The sequence below is a fragment of the Cryptomeria japonica genome, chromosome 5 (assembly GCF_030272615.1).
Source record: "Cryptomeria japonica chromosome 5, Sugi_1.0, whole genome shotgun sequence".
Lineage (NCBI taxonomy): Eukaryota > Viridiplantae > Streptophyta > Pinopsida > Cupressales > Cupressaceae > Cryptomeria > Cryptomeria japonica.
This window is the reverse complement of record NC_081409.1, coordinates 163,665,221-163,688,593: the sequence shown is the minus strand read 5'-3', so window position 1 is coordinate 163,688,593 and position 23,373 is coordinate 163,665,221. Positions and strand designations below refer to the sequence as shown.

The 23,373-nt window shown below is 37.2% G+C and overlaps 1 protein-coding gene across 1 annotated transcript in view; it reads right to left on the bottom strand.

Moving 5' to 3' along the window:
* The window catches only part of LOC131072718 (vacuolar protein sorting-associated protein 32 homolog 2), a 63,159-nt gene that overhangs the window by 28,081 nt on the left and 11,705 nt on the right, over positions 1–23,373 (bottom strand). The window contains exons 2-4 of the mRNA XM_058008962.2: positions 6,431–6,530; positions 5,093–5,178; positions 4,857–4,948 (exon numbers count right to left, since the gene is read on the bottom strand). Coding sequence (XP_057864945.2) covers positions 4,857–4,948; positions 5,093–5,178; positions 6,431–6,530 — 278 coding nt within the window. The remainder of the gene's footprint in view (positions 1–4,856; positions 4,949–5,092; positions 5,179–6,430; positions 6,531–23,373) is intronic.

The window sequence follows — 23,373 nt, the reverse complement described above, 5'->3', positions numbered from 1 at the left end:
TACACTTTCTAATAGCTTCTTGAATTTTCTCTACCTTGACTTTCCTTTGGTCTTAATTATGTGTAATATTCTTTAATGCGACCTTTTTCCTCCTATACCAAAGCTTCATGAATTTCTTTAATATTTTTCCTTTTGGTGCCCATTTGTATAAGAAAGGTTGTTCAAGTTAATTCCAAAGAAGAAAAATCCCTACACACATACACATACCATTAGTTAGCTTCACCATTTTAGGTGTCTAGCAAAATGTATGTCCCATGCTATACTTTTACCATAAACTTTTTAATATTTGTGCCATCATTCCATTCCATCTCCACTCCCATCAAAATTAGGAAAACCCATTGAAACAAGGGTTTTAAGGAAATTCTTCCAATGGATCACCTTACTACCAAATCTAGCCCGCTAGACTTTGGCCTAATCATTTAATAATGTTTTATACCTCAAAACCAAACATACAAATTACAAACCCTAGTGAATTTTCACAAGGTTTCTAAATAAAATATGCAAAAATATCAAAAAAAATCTATAATTTGTGGTTCGAAGAGCAAATTTATGAAAAATATAAACTTGCAATAACTCACTCAATGTTGATGATCAAAAGTTGAGTTATGGACTGTAGCTTCCCTATTGGATCCTCCAACTTGAGTGAAAAACTATAGAAAAATCGCTCACATTTAGAATATATAGGAAAATCTTCAAAAATTAGGGTATTTATCCTCACCTTTGCTCCAATTGTAGCTCTAATACCACTTGATAAGATCCAAACATATAATAATAGCAAAAAGATATTGTAGAGGTATCACACATACCACAACAGATGTTTGTGTGACAAAATTCCCTAATATCCAACATATGCAACAATAGAATAAACCCTTGAGGTAGGGTAACATCGTATAATACTCCTTATGGAAGAAGTTGCTCCATGTTAAATCACGAGGTCCCAAACACAACATCATACTCAGCACATATCCTTGCGATGATATTCACCTTCTTTACATAGATCTCATAATAACATAATAGAGGGGTAAACCACTAGAACCATATAGACCTCCTAATCACCTAATATAATTAATTAGTTAATACAACTAACTTAATGGATATGTGCCACACATTGGCATCTAGATCCACTTAAATATAATATTATATCATATCCCTAGGTCATTATTAATTATATAACACCTCTCTTCGGTATGGTCTCTCCTCAAGGAAAATTGAATGATTAGGGAAAGCAACAAATATTAAAAAACGTATAGCCCAACTAACAAACAATGAAGATACAAGGCTACTTTTTTGTGAATAACTTGAACCTTTAATTATAAAGGTGTTAAAGTTGTTTGAAAAAAGAAACGACTTTGATAGTTTTGGTTGAAAAAAAGCCACCAAGATGTCTATTGTTTCCTCTATGGTGCATGCTCCTTTTGTTTGCTGGTTGTGCTTATTTTGGAAGACAGATTTTAAAGCATCCTAGTTATTAGACTGATGTATGTTTTTGTTGCATTAAGTAATAAGGCACATTTCTCCTAAATATATAGCAAAATATAGAGTGAGAAAGAAAGAAAAATTTATTCTAATGACCAAAATAGATCAAAGGGACAAAAACATATAGAAGGTACAATATTAAAGTACTAGGGCAAGAGAGGTCCTGGGCAAAAACAACATGAAAAAGCAAGCAAAACTAAACAAGAAAAAACCCATGCAATTGGGTTAAGCTAAAAAGAGTGAGATAACAACTAGTAAAACCGTAAATAGACAAGCAGGGAAGACCAAAGCAAGAGAAACAAAGACCCTCACCCCCAATCAAGGGGAAAAGATAAACCTTAAGTACCAATATCCAAGAATGTGTTGCAGGAGGCAAAATAATATCACTAGTCATTGTAGAAGTAAAATTGTAAAATCTAAGACTACTCGTCAAGAAAAGTCCAAGGCTAACAAGCTAGACAATTTCAGAATATAATCGATTCTATATAGAATCTCTCCTAGCATTCAAGTTAAAGAACTGCTGGAAGGAGGAAAAGAACTGGTGACGTTAGTTTGCCCCTAAGGTACGTGTCAAAGAATAAAGATAAAATGAAATGAGAGGTTGTATATTAAAGAATAAAGATAAAGGAAAATACACTATAACTATAATTCCTACCTAAAAGTTACAATGAAACTTGCAGTTTATAGAATAAAGATGAACTAAAGATTTTGCAGAGAAATGATGGATTGGCTTGAATGTCAGCATATGAGCCAAGACATATTTGTAATAACCCTATTGGTTCTAACTCTCCTGAAATACTATTGCTGTTGTGTTTTTGGATTTTCAAGGTTTTTGAACAATTTTAAAGCATAAAATAACACATGTGCCAGGCAAGAATTGCACATAAAACCAAATAAGAATAAAATTGAGAGTAACTGCAACTATATTACGAATAAGATACCTGCTAAAATAAATCCTACTACTAATTGCATACTCGTGGGTCCTTAACTTATTTTAAATGAAGAAATTTTGTGTTTGCCAGCCAAAAGTGAGAAACTGACCAAAATAGTCGTACAAGTCCAGGAAGTGATTTCTCTAAGCCAGAAAGTAGATGAAATAGCTTGAAAGGACTAGGCGTTGGGAATTGTGCATTCAAAATGCACTTTGGGTAGGCGTTCCAGCCTCCCAAGCTCCACGTGCCAAGTTGATTGGTACGGTCAGCAAAGGAATCTTGTACGGCTGGTTATTGAACTGAAACAATGCTACTAATGAGGCTTCTAACCTGAATTGCCTCCTTCCTTATTCAAAATCTGCAAATAACTAACACAAATAACCTCTCATGAAGCACATGAAAACTTTTGTGTGAAGCCCTCTCAGTTTGCAATAATTCAGCTAATCTTTCACAGCCTCAGAATCACAGATCCATGAAGAATGAACGTTCTTCAATAGAAAACCCTCTGAAACCCTTGTCTCAGACAATCCACAGAGAAAATAACAAGCAATGTTAAATAATCAATAATGGAGTTTGAATTGCTTCACATAAGTTAAATAAATAACTTAACCACTAAAATATTAATTTCTCCCTCAATATTCAGTCTTTTGACGAACCGTCAGAAGCAGGGGTCAACACTGAATAATCCCCATGTGTCCAAGTGCCCTAACTAAACATAGCACAACTACCAAATTGACTTACTAAAAATATTAAGCCCCGCAACTGAGCCCACACACCCACTGGTAAGACCCTGGAACTGAACCCAAGACTGAACTGAAGAAATGGAACTGCCACTGAGACTCTCTATCCAAAATGTTAGCCTACAAGAGTCCAAAAATGATAAGCTAACCCATCAATCACAAAGACTGACTAGGGTGGGGACATCACAATATTCCTACCAGAACTTGGAAAGGGTTAGAAGGAATCTTAACCAAGAGATTTTCCACAAAAATTATAAAAGCCTAAAGTTTCAAATAAAGGATTTATTTGAAGCAAATGCGAAGGGTGGAGAGTCAATGTCAAAATGCAATGCACAACGACTTTCCTTCCTAACATTGCTAAGGAGTACCAATTCATACAGTATATAGAAGACTTGAAGTCAAGACATCAAAGATGTCAATGTAGTTTTATTAGAGCCCATATAAAGAATTCAAGATTGGTAATACTGATGCAAGAAGCATAAAGATTCAGGTAAGGCCTGGAAATGAGCTCACTCTTGCTATTTCTTATGCACTTTTCATAGGATTTCTCATGCAGCTTCTAAAACTTAGAATAAACCACATAGCTACACATAAATGAAGAGGGGCATTGCAGTGCTACAGCCTCCTAAACTTGCTATTAGCCATTAACCCTAACATGACAAAATGGAAGTGCTATGAAGTTAAAGGCAACCTCTATTTAAGGTCTGCCTATACAATGCATCAAATATAGAATTCCCAGCAAAAATTTTAGGATTCAACTTCATACTTTTTGTGTCAAACTCATTGACCCATATTGCATGAATAGCGCTCTACAAGAACCTATATCTCATTAGCATGGGTGAATATATACTTAGGAATTATTGTATCTAGGTGATACTCACAAGTGATAAAATTTATACTTAGCTCTCATTGAATTTATTGTATCTAGGTGATACTCACAAGCGATAAAATTTCTACTTAGCTCTCATTGAATCTATCACCACCTGCTGGGTGATAAGAATTTCCTTTTATAAGACAGCACAATAAGTGAGAATTGTTGAAACTTCCAAAGATTCTGCAATTCTTTCCTAAAAGCATACTAAGCCCATATTCTCAATATTACCTTTTAGCACTGCTGTATTGTTATCATGGTCTACTCTTTACTTGTATGATTTAGAGCTATATTTTAATATCGCTCTTGAATGGCAAGATTTATATTAGAACAGTGCATTCATTCTCAACTAAAAAATCGCGATACATAAAATGCAAGAACTGCAATTGAAACACTTCAAAAAGATTCTTATATCTAGTGGAATCAAAGCCCTACAATATAACATTGCACTAATTTTCAACGAACAGAATCACATCTGTTGATATCCAAGGCCATCATTTTGGACCACTCACAAGTCATGTTTAAGCATGATATCTAGTATCTTGCCTACCTATCCAGTTCAAGAAACTAAATCCTTGAGGACAAGGAAAAAGAGAGATTGTGTAGTAGAGGGAGGCAAGACATTACAGACCATTTTTTCTCAAGTGTCCTATCCATAAAAAATTATCCAAAGAAATGTATTCATAAACCATAGGGAAGAACAAGTCACCTCTCTTTGAGAACATATGCATGAATAAAACTGTTTTTCAAATGTTGCAACATGGCTTGGGTATCATGATGTGATATTTCTCACCAGAAACCCCTAAGATGAACCAATACTCTCAAAATGATTCTTACATGGCTTTCTGGATTGCTTTCATGGCTGACGCTCCAGTTCTCAATGCGGCGACAGTTTCTGTGGTAGCTTTTGCACCTTCCAACATAGCCATCTGAATTGAATCAAAGTCAATCAATCCATCAATACAAACTAGAATAATGGATCCATGGTACTGGTGGTAAGGAAGCTACTAAGATGAGTACTTCCAATCTCGTAAAATCAAACTATTAAAGCCTAAAAACTATTCAATATCTACCTGATCATGAATTCGTAATTGAAATTTTCCAAGCTGCTCAATTTGAACATCATAAAGTCTCTTCCTCTTCAAACATTGTATTGCCGCTGTGAACAAAGACTAATAAACGTTTATTCCACAACCAAGATTATATTGAGTGATTGGAGTAAAACTAGTTAAATAATTTGTATAGAAAATAAACTATTTTTTTAATGCCCCTGAAAACACATCAGCAGTAGCACTCTTGAGAGTCTATAAAGCTGTATCAACATGCAAAGTTAGACTTCTATCTTGACATAAACTTCTTGTAACCTTGCTACAGACAATTGCTTTAATCAGCACCCCTAGTCCACAAAGATATTCAAAAAAGAATTTCCAATAGATTTGCTTAACTCAATAACATTTTCCTTGATCTAAGGATAGATTGCAAAGGCTACCCAAGCAGAATAAAAGGTGCTTAGCATCCAAGTGCCTATTCATTCTCTTCTAAGCATTAGATCCATAAAAAACTAAAACTGATGTTAGAATTGAAGGGAATCAACTTTACAAAAAGTAAAACTCCACTTAATGAAACTCCAAAGCATGTTTCTATATACTGTATGGACAACACAAATCTTCTAAGCTACATCTTCTACATTTTAAGAAAATGCTAAGTATTACAGGACTCGGAATATCCTATTTTACATGCACATGTTGTTCAACCTGTGACTTCTTTTAAACATTTTAGAAGCTAAAGCTGCATGACTAGATGTATATTTGAGCAAAAAACAATGTTTTGGGGTTCTGATGGCTAAAACATCCACAGGTCAGAAAACTATGAATTTCCATTTATTGAAAAATACAGTAAGTGCTGTAGCTGTTATGAAAGTTAAAACTTGTCCAGCATACAGCTTTCAACCTTGTATCCCACCATAGACAAATCCATGAAGACTATTCAAATAAGATTTTCCACACTTTGTTCAAAGTGTCTAAGTAGTGATTACTATTGTACACATGTTAAGAACATTATCTACGCCATGCCCTAAACTCAGCTGCATACATTTTTGAAAATGGCAAATTCATGATGAGTAAGGACTTTGGTACATATAACTAGGCAGTGTCTACTCATATGATTTGCAGTCCTTCATTTAGAAGGTTGCACAGCATCTGAAATAGAACAACCAAACAGCACAGTCAAAACCATGCCATGGGTCAGGAGATGAAATAATATTCATACTTCTGAAGCTAAGTTAACATTAACTAGGTAAATTTAAGCCAGATAAAAGTAATGTTTTCCATTTTTAATTTAAAACGAAATTCCAGTAATATGAGAGAAGAATAATGAGAAGGCAAAGAATAAAGCTTGCAAAGATAAGATACCTCTTTTATTATTTGACCGACTAAACTCTTTGGCTTTTTCAACCTCCATAGATATCTTCTTTTGCAAGACTCTTTCTTTTTTCTCCAGCATTTCAAGGGTCTGAATGTTCAAATAATAACAAAGAATTTGAGGAATATATAAAACATCAGAATTATTGACATACAACTCTAAACAAAGAAGTATCCATATGAATACAGATTTGAAGACAAATGCATGATAATCCTTCCTAGTGTTTGTAATAGAGAACATGCAACTTGCGGATTCAAGAATCTTAGTTATGCAGCTTGCATCTTGAAGTGCGTCTGATTAATATAGTTAAGAATCTTCAGTGGAAATTGGAATTCCTTTCTTTCCAGTTACCTCTAGAAATAAAATAATATATTAATAGGAAAGTCCTAGAAGTTGGGCTTACCAGAATAAAGAAGAAATAACCAGTTTATCAAGGTCCTTCATTTTCATAATCGACATATTTCACTATGCATATTAGTGTAACTTAATGCAAAGGAACCCCACATACAAATTATGAAATGCTTATCAAGACAAACCTTGCAGTAAAGCCTGAATTGTGTAATTATTTTGCCTAATAAAATAATATTCCATGTTCACAGTTAATAGACATGCTTAAGGAAACCTTGAAAAATGGCTGTCCAGAAATGTGATATTTCAAATACACAAGATGCAACTTTAGGCATTTTAGATAAAATGCTCCAAAGCAATAGAATTAAAATTATAGCAAGAACATGAAAACCAACTTTGAAAAAAAAGGAATGTTAATTAAACATTTAATACCAGAACTCTAACCATGACACTTGAAATGGTCACCATTAAGCAAGACAAAACTATCAAAAGTTAGAAGGCCTTGCTCATCAATGGCTGTAAAGATTCCCCAAATATTTATGAGGGTATCGCCTCAAAAGTAACAGAGACAATTCTAAAAGGGAATTAAGCTTCCTCTTATTTGGAAGGTAGACCACTCTAACAAAAATTGGAATGCAAAGCTGATCTCCATCTAAGGTGCAAGTAAAGAAGCTATCAGCATAGAGTTGCATATAAACCATAAAGCAACCTTATCGGGTCTACTTCCCTAAATATGAAGATCACAAGCACTATCACAAAGGCCACTAATTGTTTGAAAATGAGCTCCACCTTTATACTTCACTATAACTGGAGATAATTCATAAGATGCAATATGGATGGAATACACCGATTATGTCTATGGTCTACAAATCTACAGATGTAAAGAAGATACGAAGGCTCTAACAAGAAATAATACTTGCCAGCCTGTTAATGGGCCTGCTCAGGCTGATCCGGAGACTTGTGAAGAGAGGATTACAAAGTGGACTAAACCAAGGAAAGGGTAGTATAAGGTAAACTTCGATGGGGCATCGAACGGCAATCCAAGACCATCGGACATTGGATATGTGGCAAGAGATTAGGAGGGTAATATATTAGCAATTGGAGCTTCAAAATTATCGGATGGAACAAACAATGAAGCGGAGGCATAGGCGGCAATTCAAGCTTTATAAATAGCCAAACAATTAGGCCTATCAAAAATACAGCAAGAAGGTGATTCTTTAATAATAATAAATGCAATTACAAAAGGTGAAATTCTTGTGTGGAAACTAAATAAATATGTTACCGTTGTGGTTCAATTACTTGCAACATTGATGACATCAAGGAACGAAGTAGCTAACAGGCTGTCCAAGTGAACGATCACATTAAATGATGAGCGGGCGAAACGTACGATGGAGGATTTTCAGGATATTGAGCTCAATCCTTGAGATTGTTTGTACATCGTCATAATCAGAAGTGATCATGAGAGAGTGAGGTGGGTGGGGTGATTTCATAGGGGTTATTAAGGTGTGCAAATAAAGCCTACGAAAGAAGAGTATGGATGTCATTGAGAAAGATGGGTGGTGACTGATAGAGAAAAATGGAGGCCACCTTCACTTTGTCCACAACAAAGTAGCAACTCACTTTTAAGGGTAAAATCATAAAGAAGAGAACTAAAACCCTCTTCAACTTTGATGAGGACATCTTTGTGCAGATCATGGAAATTTTGTTGGGAGAGGACATCTTGTTGACGAAGCATAGATACATAACCAATATTGGCATTGTGTCAACGGTGGTGGCGTGGGGTCTGGAAGTAGGCCAAAAAGAATGGATAGAATGGGCCTTGAGGGGTTGTCTTGACAAAGAGTGGCGGTATGGTTTGTACACATTGTTGGAACAGGCAATTCTGAGAGCAAGATTTGTGACCAAAGAGGTTGCAAAGTATGCTCAAGAGAAGGAACCTGTTGACGTGTCTGAAATCGCATTGCTGCAAACTCCATACGGCCAACACAAAAAAGAATGAACTCGCTGAGTATCCTATCCTCTCTTGAGATAAGGAAATCCCTAATGCTATTTCTTACGTTTGATCAAAGGGGACAACCTCAAGGTTTCGTTTGTCAGGTCTTGACTACGGGATTACTCAGTGGTTTGATGTGTTTTTGCTGGAAACACAAGGGGACTTACGGTGAAATAGGCAATTGTTGGATGAGTTCCCTAGAACTTTAATACAAACACATAAAACCAAATCCCCTACCGTTGGCCGAAGAAATCAGAATCAGAAAACTAAATCAGATTGCAACAGTCAGTAATCAGCATCTTTCAGTGGTATCAGAGCAATAATCCTGCCAACCTGGGGGTCATCAGAGTAATTCTATGCATCGGGGCAGATTTGGTACCTACGGGTTTTATAAACGCAAGAGACCTAGAGTGGATTTGAATTTTGTCACTAAACCACCATTTGAGACTAATATGGGTGATATTCCAGAAGGACAAAGGAGTCCTCCCAGACAAGAAAGACAAAACCCACTCAATCTTGATTAGATCATGAGGAGCTTGGTTGAATCACAGCCAAGAAATGTTTAGGCAATTAACAGGAGTCGTAGTAGGACAGTTTCAGCTGCAAAGAGTCGTGGCAACAGTAGGACTCCATCTTCCCTGGGAAGCGCATCCATCTCACCACGGAGAGACATGACCCACACGAGGGTAGCCGACAGGCCTATGCTCCCTCTGTTCACTCCTAGAAATGAACCCCCATTGGCTGATCCACAAAATGGAATCACTTTCCAAGATATAATTATGGCTGCCAGCGATGAGTGGGCTCGACTTCCAGCACATGTTAGAGATGCTCAATATTGTATGTAACGTCGTGATTCTATGAGGGGACAAAATGATAGGGGACCCAAACAACAGTGGGATAATGATCTGAAGAAAGCTACTGATAAGCTAACTTTACCCACTTTTGATGGCAGTGGCGGCTCCACTAGTGCACGAGCGTGGGTCCATAAGCTGGACATATACCTATCCGTGAAACCCATGGCAGAAAATGAAGCCATTCAGTTTGTTGTCCTGCATTTGGAGGATGTTGCCTATGATTGGTGGCACCATGGATTGGTCACTCAGAATCATGCCCTTATTCATTCATACCCAGAGTTCACTGAGAGATTGATTGCTAGGTTTGATAGGAAAGATGTGGAACTTTACTACAAGGATTTAGCTCTCTTGAAACAGTCAGGACATGTGGAGTCATATATTATTGAATTTCAGTGTATAGCAGTGATGGTTCCTGAGATGCTTGATAGGAGGGTAGTGATGCTTTTCATTGAGGGTCTTCAGGAGAGATATCGTGGTTTAGTCAAGGCTTTGAAGCCTAAGACTCTGCAAGAGGCTATACAACTCACTTTGCACTTGGACACCACACCTCCACCCTCCACTTTTCAGCAAAACAAAAACTTTCCCAGGAACTCCAAACCCTTCCAAAAACCTTTTAATCCACAGAAGGGGAACACATCTTCTCCTAAGATTGATCAAGAGTCCAGAAATGAATTGAGGAGAAAAAAACTGTGTTTTACTTGCAAAGAACCTTGGGAACCGAGTCATGGATGCCTTGGCAAAGGCAAAGCCCATCTCATTGAGCTGAGCTCAAATGTGGAGGATGAGCACATACAAGACACTGATGATGAGGGAGTCATATTGAGCCGCCACAAATAGAATCTGATTCTACTGATGCACAGTCTACGGCCAATGTCACTGTGGCCACTCTCTCGAGTTATCCTACGTTCCATGCCTTTAGATTGAAGGGAACTATTCAGGGATAGCGTGTAGTGTGTTTAGTAGATACTGGGGCAACCCATAATTTTATTGACCGGCACCTAGTAGAGAAACGTGGATTGCAGACAGAAGAATTTTCACGATTTGGTGTGAAGGTTGCAGATGGTGCAGTGTTGGGATGTACCAGGAGGATTCCTCAGCTTAGTATCCAGATGGGAGACTACACGTTGACAGATGACTTTTATGTTTTGCCATTAGAGGATTATGATGCAGTTATCAGTATGCAGTGGTTACAGGGGATTAGCAAATATGTCATTGATCACCGCAAGATGCAGTTGGAATTCTTAGCTAATGGTAAGAAGAGAATATTGAGGGCATTGTCAGATGGAGGCCCCAAGGAGGTTTCTTCTCGCAAGATGGAGACTATTATCAGGCACAGAGATGTCCTTTGGGCTACACAGTGCTTTATTTCATCTAAAGCACCTTCATCTCAGGATGGCAAAACTTATCACATTGATATACAACAGATTTTAGATAAGCATGGGGTGGTGTTTGGTGATATACCACCTGGTGTACCACTTGATAGAGGCTTTGAGCATGTGATAGAATTAGAAGAGGGAGCAAAACCAATCATGGCCACTCCCTACCGCCATCCTAAGGCCTACAGAGACGAGATAGAGAAACCATCAGGGAACTTCTGGACATGGGATTCATTACACCGAGTTCTAGTCCCTTTGCTTCTTCAGTTGTGCTGGTGAAGAAGAAGGATGGGACCCTACGCATGTGTATTGATTACCGTGCACTTAACAAGAAAATCATTAAGAACCGGTATCCCATTCCACGCATAGATGAGTTGTTGGATGAGCTTCATGGCTCAATTTATTTTTCGAAGATTGATCTTTGATCAGGGTACCATCAGATTAAGGTGTCAAAATTAGACATTCACAAAACAGCTTTTAGGTGCCATTACGGTCATTATGAGTTCTTAATGATGCCTTTCAGTCACACTAACGCCCCTACTACATTTCATTCATGCATGAACCACATATTTAATAAGCATTTGCGTAAATTTGTGTTGGTGTTTTTTGATGATATCTTGATTTACAACAGATCATGGGAGGAACATCTGAGGCACTTAGATGAGGTGTTGATCATTATGGAATCTCATTCATTGTATGCTAAGATGTCCAAGTGTGAATTTGGGCTCACTGAGATTTTATACTTGAGTCATGTGATAGGAGTTGATGGAGTCAAAGTTCATCAAGAGAAAATCCAAGCCATTCTAGATTGGCCACCTCCCAGGAACATCTCAGAGTTGCGTGGTTTCCTTGGGCTATATGCTTATGACAGGAGGTTTGTTAGAGGTTATTTCAGCTTGCAGCACCTTTGACAGATCTCACAAGGAACGGGGCTTTCAAATGGACTCAGGAGGCACAAGAGGTATTTGATAGGCTTAAGCAGGTGATGACTACTTGTCCTGTGTTGGCACTTCCTGATTTCACCCAACCTTTTGTGCTTGAATGTGATGCTTCAGGAGAAGGTGTGGGTGCAGTACTTATGCAAAATCATCATCCTATTGTGTATGACAGCAGAAAACTGAAGGACAATGAAAAATTATACTCTACATATGATAAAGAAATGTTGGCCATTATGCATGCTCTCACAAAATTCAAACAGTACTTAGTGGGAAGGAAATTCATTGTTAAAACTAATCATAACAACCTTAAGTACTTTTTAGAGGAAAAAGATCTCAATGAAAGGCAGCAAAACTGGGTCAGTAAGATCCAAGCATATGATTTTGACATTGAATATGTCAAGGGGAAAAAGAATGTAGTTGTTGATGCATTGTCTACGAGGCCATCTATTGCTGCTCTTTGTTCATTGAGTGAGATTTCAGCTGATTGTAAATCTCAACTTTTGGTAGAATATTCCAAAAATCAACATGCATGTGAAATTATGGATGGGATCATTCAGGATGACAAGTACACAGTTGTGGATGATGTGATTTACTACAAGGGAAGAATATATTTGGTTCCGGAATCTAAACTGCAAAAATCGGATTTTACATGCTTTTCATGACACTCCTGTAGCAGGACATCAGGGGTATGGTAAGACTTACGGGCAGATTAGAGAGAGTTTCACTTGGAAGGGCCTCAAAGATGATGCTTTACAGCAAGTAAGGGAATGTATAACTTGCCAATAAAATAAAATTGAAAATACATACCCTGCTGGTCTTCTGCAGCCATTACCCATTCCGGAGCAAAAATGGACAAGAATTCCAATGGATTTCATCACTGTTCTTCCCAAGGTACAAGCGAAAGATTGCATATATGTAGTTGTGGACAGGTTGACAAAATATGCTCATTTCTTTCCCATAGCAACAGATTATACAGCTTCACAGGTTGCTGATCTATTTTTCAGAGAAGTATTTCAGCTCCATGGTCTTCCAAAGACCATTGTCAGTGACTGTGACAACAGGTTCATGAGTTCTTTTTGGCAGGAGTTATTTAGACTCACTGGCACAAAGTTGACACCTAGCACCAGCTACCACCCTCAAACTGATGACTAGACTGAGATTGTGAATAAGTGGATTGAGGGGTATTTACGCAACTATGTGTCAGGACAGCAATGTGCATGGGTTCGTTGGTTGTATTTGGGAGAGTTTTTCTATAACACGACACATCATATGTCTATTGATATGTCTCCTTTTCGTGCACTATATGGTTATGATGCTATGGCATTCATAGATTTGGCACTTGGAGGTAGTAGAGCACCCTTGGCACAGGATTGGCTTCAGGAGAGCCAAGATATACTTAAGGCACTTAAGGAGAACATCCAGCGAGCCCGGAATCAGTAGAAGCTATATGCTGATCGCCATTAGATTGAGAGATCATTTGAGGTTGGAGACATGGTGTTCCTGCGCCTCCAACCTTATCGGCAGAGTTCTTTGAAGATGAGTGGGGTAGAGAAGCTCAAGCCCCGATTTTATGGACCGCACCATGTCTTGAGGAGAGTTGGGGAAGTGGCATATTAGATTGAGCTACCACCAGAGAGCAAGATTCATAATGTCTTTCATGTATCTTGCCTCAAGAAGGCAATTGGACGGGGCACAATGACTTCTTCAATGTTACCTCCCTTGGATGAGGAAACGAAGTTGGTTATGGCTCTAGTTGAGATCATGGATAGGCGTGAGAGGACATTGAGGAACAGAGTGATCACAGAATATTTGGTTAGATGGAAGGATTTTCTCATAGAAGATGCCACTTGGGAAGGAGAAGTTATTCTACAGCATCCAGCTCTTCACTTGCCTGAGGAGAAGCAATTCCGAGAAGGGAGGACTATACTGTCCCCACTTCTATAGTTGTCATCCAGATGCTTAAATTCACCTGTCACCCATCTCCACAAGTGAAGTTCAGTGTTGGGAGATGATGGGTTAGCCAAAGGGGACCTATAATTAGACAAATTTTGCTTTGGTGGGCCTTAATAATAATACTTTATAATTTTATGTTATAAAGTTACTTTTTCTAAATTTAGAAAAAGTTAATAAAAGTAACTTATGAGTTACTATATGATTTAATAAGTAGCTTTATTTAAAAAGTTGCATGACCCTTTTCCCTAGGCAAGTAATAACTTAAAAATGGTGCAAAGTCATGATGATTATTTCCGCTCCAAGTTGGCGCCACTTCCTAGAGAAAGAAGATTCAAAGAATCTTCTGAATATGCTTTGTGGGGTTCCACCTAGGTTGGAAAGGCATAAGGTGAATTGGGCGATGCATTTTGAGGCATTCTTGGATTATTTTTCTCATCATCATAGTTGGAGCAAGTCTGCAAATTCAGATCTGCAGGATTTGACAAGGATTTGGGAACGAAATCTCCCATATTCTCTCGGGTTGGACGTAGCGCCTACCTTATTTGGCACGATTTTCAGTATTTCAGGTCATTGAAGGACCCTATTGTATGATTAATCAGCTAAGACAGCAAGAAGAGGGTTTGGACAGCAAATTCTAACCAAATTGGAGGATTCTACAGCAAGCTATCCATTCCTAGATGCCAGCCGTACCACTTCTCCTTGCTTGGAATTCATTAAAAATAAATTGAAGGGTTTACCTTTGGATTTTTTGTACAAATCTCATTGTCAGCATTAGGAATAAAGATTAGAATCATTCATTCAGGCTTATAAAGTCCTTGGAGAGAGATATGAGCAAATCATTATGGAAAATTGACCATTTTCAATGAAGTGTCCTGGAGGCCTAAGGGAATCAGCAGCAGTTTGGTCTATTTGTGTTAGATTTGTTTTTGGTAATTATCATTTAGAGGAATAAAGCTCATTGGAGCAGTTAGGACACATTGATAGCTCCTATAGCAACATCTGGATTCGTTGAAGTCAATAAAGCAGCCCTCCAAGCAAGGCATTGGACTCCTAGTGGGCCAATTTTGGCATATCATTGTTATTCAATTGCATTGTCAAAATTCCAAGGCACATATATTGCAAAAACACAAAAAAAAACATAAAACTAAAAAACAAACATATAAAACCAAATTCCCCTACCACTGGCCAAAGAAATCAGAATCAGAAAACTAAATCAGATTGCTACAGTCAGTAGTCGGCGTCTTTCACATACTCTATATCAAAATCATAAGCCTTATGCTTGCTCACCCATTTTTTTTGTTTGTCATTTAAATCTCTCTAGCTAACGAAGAATTTCAAGCTGTTGTAGTCAATTTTAACCTCAAATTTGTCACCCACTAAATACAACCTAGATTTTGCCAAAGCATGCATGATGACCAACAACTTCTTATCGTAAATTAAGAATATACTTTCTAATTCTCCAAGCTTCCAAATCTCAAAATGCTATGGGATACCCATTATACATTAAAACTACCTGAATCCCTTCTCTAAAATCATTACACTCTAATACAAAGGGAAGTGATAATTTTGGGACAGCTAACATATAGCATTAACTCGTTAGCTCCATCAGTTTGTCAAAAGTTTTCTATGTTGAATTTGAATATGAGAAGGTTCCTTTCTTTGTAAAATCTAGCAAAGGTACGGCCAACAATGAGAAACCTTTAACAAACCTCCTATAGTAACTAGAAAGACCGTGGAAACCTCTAGACTATGTCAACATCTTCAAAAGGGGACAATCTAGGATTGTCTATATTTGATCCACCCAAACTCCGTAAGCACTAATGATATGCCCTAAGTACAAAATCATTGTCGTCCCAAACTCACACATGGATGCCAAGGTAAAGAAAGACTATTGTTGAAGAATTTCAAGTTCCTCATCTAGATGCCTTAAATGATCTTCATAGGTCCTACTATAGATAAGAATGTCATCAAAAACCATTTGCACAAATTTTCCTAATTGTTTGGTAGATACTTGATTGATACGAGATTAAAAAGTAGTAGGTGCATTTGTCAAACCACAAGCCATGACTAGAAACTCATAGTACCCACAATGTCATTTAAAAGTCATATTGTGTACATCCTCTTCTCTTACCCTAATTTGATGGTACCTAGCAAAGATCAATTTTGGAGAAGTAAATTGCCCATCAAGTTCATCTATCAAATCATCGATCTTGGATGGCTATTCTTACCCGTATTCTTGTTGAGATCCCTATAATCAATGCACATCCTCATTATGCCATCCTTCTTCTTGACCAAAACTATAGAAGAATCATAGGGGCTAGAGTTTGGTTTGATGTGACCCATGTCCAAGAGTTCCTTGATTGCTTTCACTATCTCCTCCTTATGCCTCCTAGGAATGTGACAAGGAGTAGTAAAGACAAGTTTGGAACTTGTCTCAAGTTCCACTATGTGCTAAAACCCTCTATCAGATCATAATCTTTGAGTTATGTCATTGAACACTAAACCATGCTATCCAGAAAAGACCAAATGTCAACATGATAGGATTTCTCATCTATGGATGTCACCAAACAATGTATTACCCAAGCTACTTCTCTCTAAAAAGATTTATCCATCCGCTTTGTTGAGATAACTCTTAAGGTCCTATTTGTAATGCCTCGGGGAGTACCACTTCCTGTCCCTTTGATTTGAATTTCTACTCCACTACCTAATAATTCTAAGTAAATTGCCCAAGGGACGGTAACCACCACACACCTAAAACCATTTTGGTTTCTCCTAGGTACACAACATGGAAGTCATTGTGCATCTTATGGCTACCTAAAGTGATATTAAGCTACTATATCCTCTTAGTGCAAGGGACAATGAAGCCATTTTCTACTCTGACATTGAATCCTTCAAAAACCTTTGTTCCCAACCCGCTTATGACTACCAATCCCTCCTCTATAATGTTTTGGTTGCCCCAATATCAATCAACAATGTAATTTTTTACCCTTGCAAAACTCCATGAACTCTAAATGAATGATAGCTAGGAGCACCAAAAAGTGTAGTAAGAGTGCCTATTGAAGTTTCTTCCTCTTCTTTTCTTTTGATTTTTCGTTCTTCCTCTTCAATTTCTAGCTTAAAATCCTCTAATTTTGATTTCATCTAATATCACCTCTATGTAATGCGTATGTCCTCAACCAAGACATCTATTACCAAGCCCCCACGACTCCTTGCAAGAGAAGCACAATTCCTTCCTCTTGAATTCATTCTTGGATTTTTCTTCTTTACTTGTTCTTTGTGGCATATCCTTGTGATGAGAAACTCCCATTGCAGTGATTTATTTTGCTGCCCTAAAGGTGGTAGTATCTTTGAGTAAATGTTATTCTTGGGTACTAAATTTTTTAAGGTTAGACCTCTCTTAATGGCTTCCTACAAAGATGGCGGATTGAAAGGTTTCACCCAACCTTTAAGAAGTTTGGTAAAACATTACATAAAAAGTGCAATAAACCTCCTTTCGAGGACATTTGAAACTATCACTAATAACCTCTAAAACTCTACCACATAATTGTCCTTTAATGTTATACTACCTCGACTAAGACAACCCCTTGAAATGGGTATTTGGATCTTTTATATCAAACTTGTCAATTGACCTATCATTGACTTCATTGTATTTCCAATCAACTTGTGCCCTTAGGTAACCAATGCTTGATACCACCACTTGTGCTATTTCTTCTAAATGAAGGGTAACAAATTTTATAACTTTTCATTCATAGGGTTTAGTAAAAAGATATGTATCTGACTTATGAATCCAAACATGAGTTGTACAATTAGTTGAACCATCAAAAGAAAGAATAGTTAACTTACCTAATTTGTGCTACAAATCTCTATGAAGCTGAATTACATTTAGCTCTCTATCATTCTTTTGTCCACTCTTTATCTTCAAGCTATAGAAGTTGGTGAGAATCATTTGTGCATAAAATTCATGTCCAAAAGATCTATATTCATCAAAACAAACTACAAAACTAGCTCCATTTTGATTTTTCTCTTCAAGTTACTCTTCTTCTCTTTGTAGAAACTTAGGTTGGAAAGGCTTAAATGCAAAACACACATCGGTTTCATTATTTGCAGTAGCATTTCCTTCACCTATAGAAGTTTGAGATAACCTTGGAATAATTAGAGTTTGCATTGTTTGTAATAACTATATCCTAAGATTTGTCATTTGTGTAGCATCGTAAATTGTACACCCTTAATTGGGTGGTACAATTTCACGCTTAGGTTAGCACCCACCTTAGTATGTTGCATTTTTGCATTTTTAAATTCCATTTAAGCATTTAATTAATTAATTTAATTAAATCTAAAGTCCTCTTTTATCACTCCACACATCATAAAATTGGGCCCTTAATCTTAAGTGTGCCTCTTTATTTTATCCTCTTAATCAATTAATTCATCAAAACCCTAATTAGGTCCTATTTCAACCTTTAAGGCCCGATTTCGAATATCTAAACACCTCGAATTGTCACATTGATCTTGAAAGATGCCAACTGCTGATTGGCACAACCTGAAGATTGGTTTCTATAAAATTCTTTGACCACCGTGTAGATATTTTGGGTTTTGAAGAGATTTTGAGGATAACTTGCATGTTATTGACTTTTGGAATGTTGTACAGTAGATACAATACAAATAGAAACTAAACTAATTCTGAAAATTGAAACCAGATTTCTGCTTTTTATTACAGCAATGCAATATGACAAAGAATGACAATTTATTTCTGCTCAAAGTACAAATTTGCATACCAAATGTCCTGAGCTTGCCTGGTTGAGCCTCCTTATTTGATTCAACTTCAATATATACTAATGTAGGAGCTTCAGAATCTGGTATCAGCTCCAAATGACTTTATTGACTCTAAAATGAATTACCAAAAACAATTGGAGAAGAACTAAGCAGACCCAATGGAATACTGATTTCTTGCTCGGTGTGGCCCTCCAGGAATGAAGTATTGCCCTGTATTATCGTATATGCTGATCACCAATGACCTTATTTCTCCAAAATAAGTACTAATCTATTACTCTTTATTGCCAACAATGAAGATCAATGCAAATTGCAAGTTGAAAACCCTTGTATATATTTTCTGTGAAATCCAGGCAAGGGAGGATGGTACGGCTGGCTGGACAAAATAATGACTATTTTGCTGCTTGTGACCACCAAACTCTCTCAAATCTGTTGTGTGTGCTAAGCTGATGTTGATCAAACTTCAAAACTACTGAATTTGGTCCTCAATGATCTGAAATGTAGTCTCATGTGTGTCCAATTGCTAAATTGGTGAAAGGGGCTACGTCCTGTCACCAGAATAATGGAGGTTTTCGTCTCCAAATGCTCTCCAGAACTCTGACAAACTCATTGCAGACCTGCAAATAATAATATTTGCTCAAAAAATAAACAACTCAATGCTAAAATGATTGTCAAATTCACTTTTTATTTCAGCTCTAACCCTAATTTCGAATTAGGGTTTAATTTCCTCTTTTATTAATAAAATAACTTTATTTTATTTATGCCTCCTTATGAAAATCGAACCAAAAGGGGCCTCCATCATTATTTTAGTTTGGCCCCTTCATTATTGTAGTAATATTTGCTAAATACCTAGGTAAGAGGGCCAATAAATTATTATAACTTATTTCCCCATAAAGTGATTATAATATCACTTTATTATTATTTTATTAAATCCAAACTTAGGAAATATTAAAATGAGATCCGGAGCTCAAATTGGAATTCCGTCTGAAGTGCTATGATCACTGTTGACTACCGAACCCTTGTAGGCTGACTGGCAGTTCCTCCTAAAAAATAGGAACTTACCCTAAAAAAAAGAACCTCGTTCGAAGTGCCAGAAACTGTCCGAGAGGCTCCGTGGTCCCCGAGTGGTCAACTTGTTAACTACAAGTTCTCCCTAAAAATTAGGAATTGCAAAGCTCAAAATGGTTCATAGAGCCCCCGCAAAGCTCTATGCTCCTCAGAATGGGTCCCCTAACCATTTGTTTGACCTACGGAAACTCGAGTGAAAGATCAACCCTATGCTCATCTCTTGTCGCCTAGAAAGGGAACATTACAGATCTAGAATTGACTTTGTAATCACAATATCATGCATCTCTAAAAATTTGAAAAAAAATTGGCCAGACCAGAGCGCAGCATTCTAGTCCCAATTTTTTCTCCCCAAATTTTGGGATCATGTTTTGGCAGTATTATAATGTTTAAATCCAGCTTCATGCGAAAATATATCAATTCTAGGTTGGCCTTTGATCAAAAACCAAGTTAGGGTTTCATATATATAGCTTTCCCTTCCTCATTTGAAGGATCTAACAACTCTAACAATTGAAGGAGCCTCTTGTGAAGTGAAAGTGCAAGTTATGTGAAGACTTCAATCAGAAAATCAAGCATTCATCAAGTCTACATCAATCATTTTCATCATCAATTGAAGCTTTGAAGATATTGAAGAATAATAGGAGATCACTGACTGTCGATTGGCTTGTACCTCTCCTTTAGGGTTTGGTATGCTTTCATGTTATTTTCATATCTTTATATGAGTTTCACATTTATTATGAGATCTACATTATTGCTTTAGATCCATTGTTGCATTTGTGATTTGAAGCATTCTCATTTACATCTAGGGTTTATACTCATAACATAGGGTAGAACTCTAATTCTTGCATTCTAGCTCATTTAGGATCTTGTAAACACACAAGATTCTAGCACAGACATTTTCAATACAGTATTGGCTATTTGTGTAGGTGGAAATCACCAAAGCAAGGAGTTTGACTAAGGCAAAACCCTATATAGCCACCCAAACACCATTTTTCAAGTTGCAAGTGCAGATACAGAAATTTGGCGGAGCTGCAATCTTCGAAAAAATCAGAATTTGCAGGTATAGATCCAGATCCAAAAGGAGGTCCCAAATCCCTGGGACTGGAGTGCCCAACACTCTGATTGAGGACCAAAGCACCCAACACCCTAGGCCTCAGCACTTTTGGGCATCCTTTGGTAGTTTTGCATCTCAAGGCTTCAACAAGCAAATTCCAAAAGTCCAACTCAGTATAGTAAGGTGAACCAAAGCGTCTAGAGCCCTGGTCAAGCTCAATTAGGCCCAAATTTTGATATCAAGTGCATACCAGAATTTCCCCTTTAGCTTTGTACTTTTTGTCTCAGTTTCAATTTTGTATTTCTCTGTTATTGTAGTTTACCTAGTCATTTCCTTCATCTTTCTAGCTTAGTTTGTCATCATTGCACATTTAGCTCATTTCCCTTTCATAGCAGCAAAGGAATAGAAACCCTAAGATTATTCCTTCACTCTCTTTTACAAGAGTTAGTCAAAGTGAATCACTTCCTTAGGCTCTTTTATATTCCAATGTGTGGAGGAAAGTGGCATTAGGTCCTAACTAACCGATCCCATTTTTCACCATCACAATTTGTTATTGGCCTTGGCTCACACTAACAATGGCATTATACAAGACCTTTTCCTTCTCTTCATTTGTTTGAACTTTCTTACATCTTTCCCCCCATTTCTAATTCTTATTTTTCACTAGGTTGTGTTGTGCTTGGCACACCATCCCCGTGACAAGGACCCCCTTTCTTAGTGCTGCTTCATGTGAGAAAGAGAGAGAGGAAGTCTTGAACGAGATCTAACCTGACTTTGTCTTCAAACATCAAACGTCGAGGATGTTGTAGAGCTTTAGTAATAAAGTTCGTTTGTGTAAAGTGTCAGGCCCGAACTTCATACAAAGTTAAGCAAATAAAACTGAGCTCTCTTGATGCTACAAAGTGAGAAGATATCATTTCAACCTCCCTGTTCAGCCTGAAGAAAGGCCCGAAATTGTTCCAAAGCACCCCAAAAATGGTAATCTCAAATGCAAAGTGAAAAGAAGTAAAATCGCGCCAATAAAAATGCCAATAAAAACCTAGAGTTTTTTAGCAAAACACTTAAAACGCAAAAGATGAATCAAAGATCAAGTCTATATATTCAAAGTGAAGTCATTTCTACTTATCGCCTCTGCAAGGGCCGAGAAATATACCGAAACCAAGCACTCAAAATGTAAGTCAAAACAAGGAGTTTGAGATCCCTTTTTGCTGAATAATGTTTGCCATCAGACCTTCCAAACCCGATAAAAACACCAAAAATGCCTTTAGATCAAGCGCTTAAAGCAAAAAATCAGTTCAACCACTCAGTAAAATGATACAAAATATGTTTGTTTCGTCCTTGTTTTCCCATAGGAAATACCAAAGCCAAAATCTCAACGCAATAAGAAGTCAACTCGATTCCTCCTATCAACCCGAAAAAAATACCAAAGCAATGGTAAGAGTCCAAAATGAAGAAGTTCGGACATTTGCCTATATAAAAATGAGGACGCCTGCTTGCTATTGGGTCTTTTAGACCCAATGAAAGCACCGAAAAGAAGCACTTTGAGGAGTCGAATTTTTTTTAAAGGCAAGTTGGTTTTTTTTAAAAAGAAAAAACAATGGCAAAGTAAAGTGTTATACTTTGATGTCACCATCATTCATGTCTTCTTGTTGTCACACCTTCCAAGCCATTAATAAATCAAAACTCATAAAGTAGTCTTGGGCATTAAAATAAAAGAAGTCTTGCATTCACCGAAGATTATGCCGAAATGGCCAACCTAGAATCAAAAGTAAAGTTCGAGTTTTCTTTTTTCCTGAAAAGTTTGGGGCATTTTAGAAGAAGCCTTATCATCACGTCACCTCAGGATAGCCCGCCAAAAGTACCGAAAAAGTAAAGGTCAAAAACGCCGCCATAAATCAAAATTTTAAAAAAGATGAAATCTTTTTAAAATCATCTTTAGAGAACATCGAAGTTTATACCTAAAAAGTCAAGATTAAGTTGGAGCGCATAAAATAAAGTTCGTGTAAACCCAAACGTTTTCACAACGGCTTCATGTACCCATCAAAAAATGCAGTGCATGGTCATAGCACAAAAGTGAAAAAGGGTAAAGGTATTTGTTTGAACCTTTAATAGAGTCGATAAAGCCAAGACCTCCTAAAGTCGACTTCTCTTGTGAAACAACTTGAACATTTTGTTTCCACCCTGATGAAAGCTCCAAAAATAATGTCAACATAATCAATAATCCTTGTTGTAATTGTTTAATCCATGAGAATTAATTCAAGCTAAATCAATTGTTTGCAGATTGATGCTACTAGGAGTCAAAGGAAAGCCTAGGGAGCGGATTGAAGTTGTGATCGTGATCAAGCCAAAAGTTGATGTGGCGCACAAGATCAAAATTATGATCACGAAGCAGTGCCAATGAAGAATGTATTGCAAAACCAACGACAAAGCACGGGGATAAGAACTACTACCGGCAACAAGTTGAAGTCTAGAGCACGAGATCGAAGGCTGGTGAACACACAAAATGCTACGAGAAGTATGCAAACTCAGAGGAATGCACAGCTAGAAATAACAAAAAATCAGTTTGTAAAAACATAATTGCTTTATTG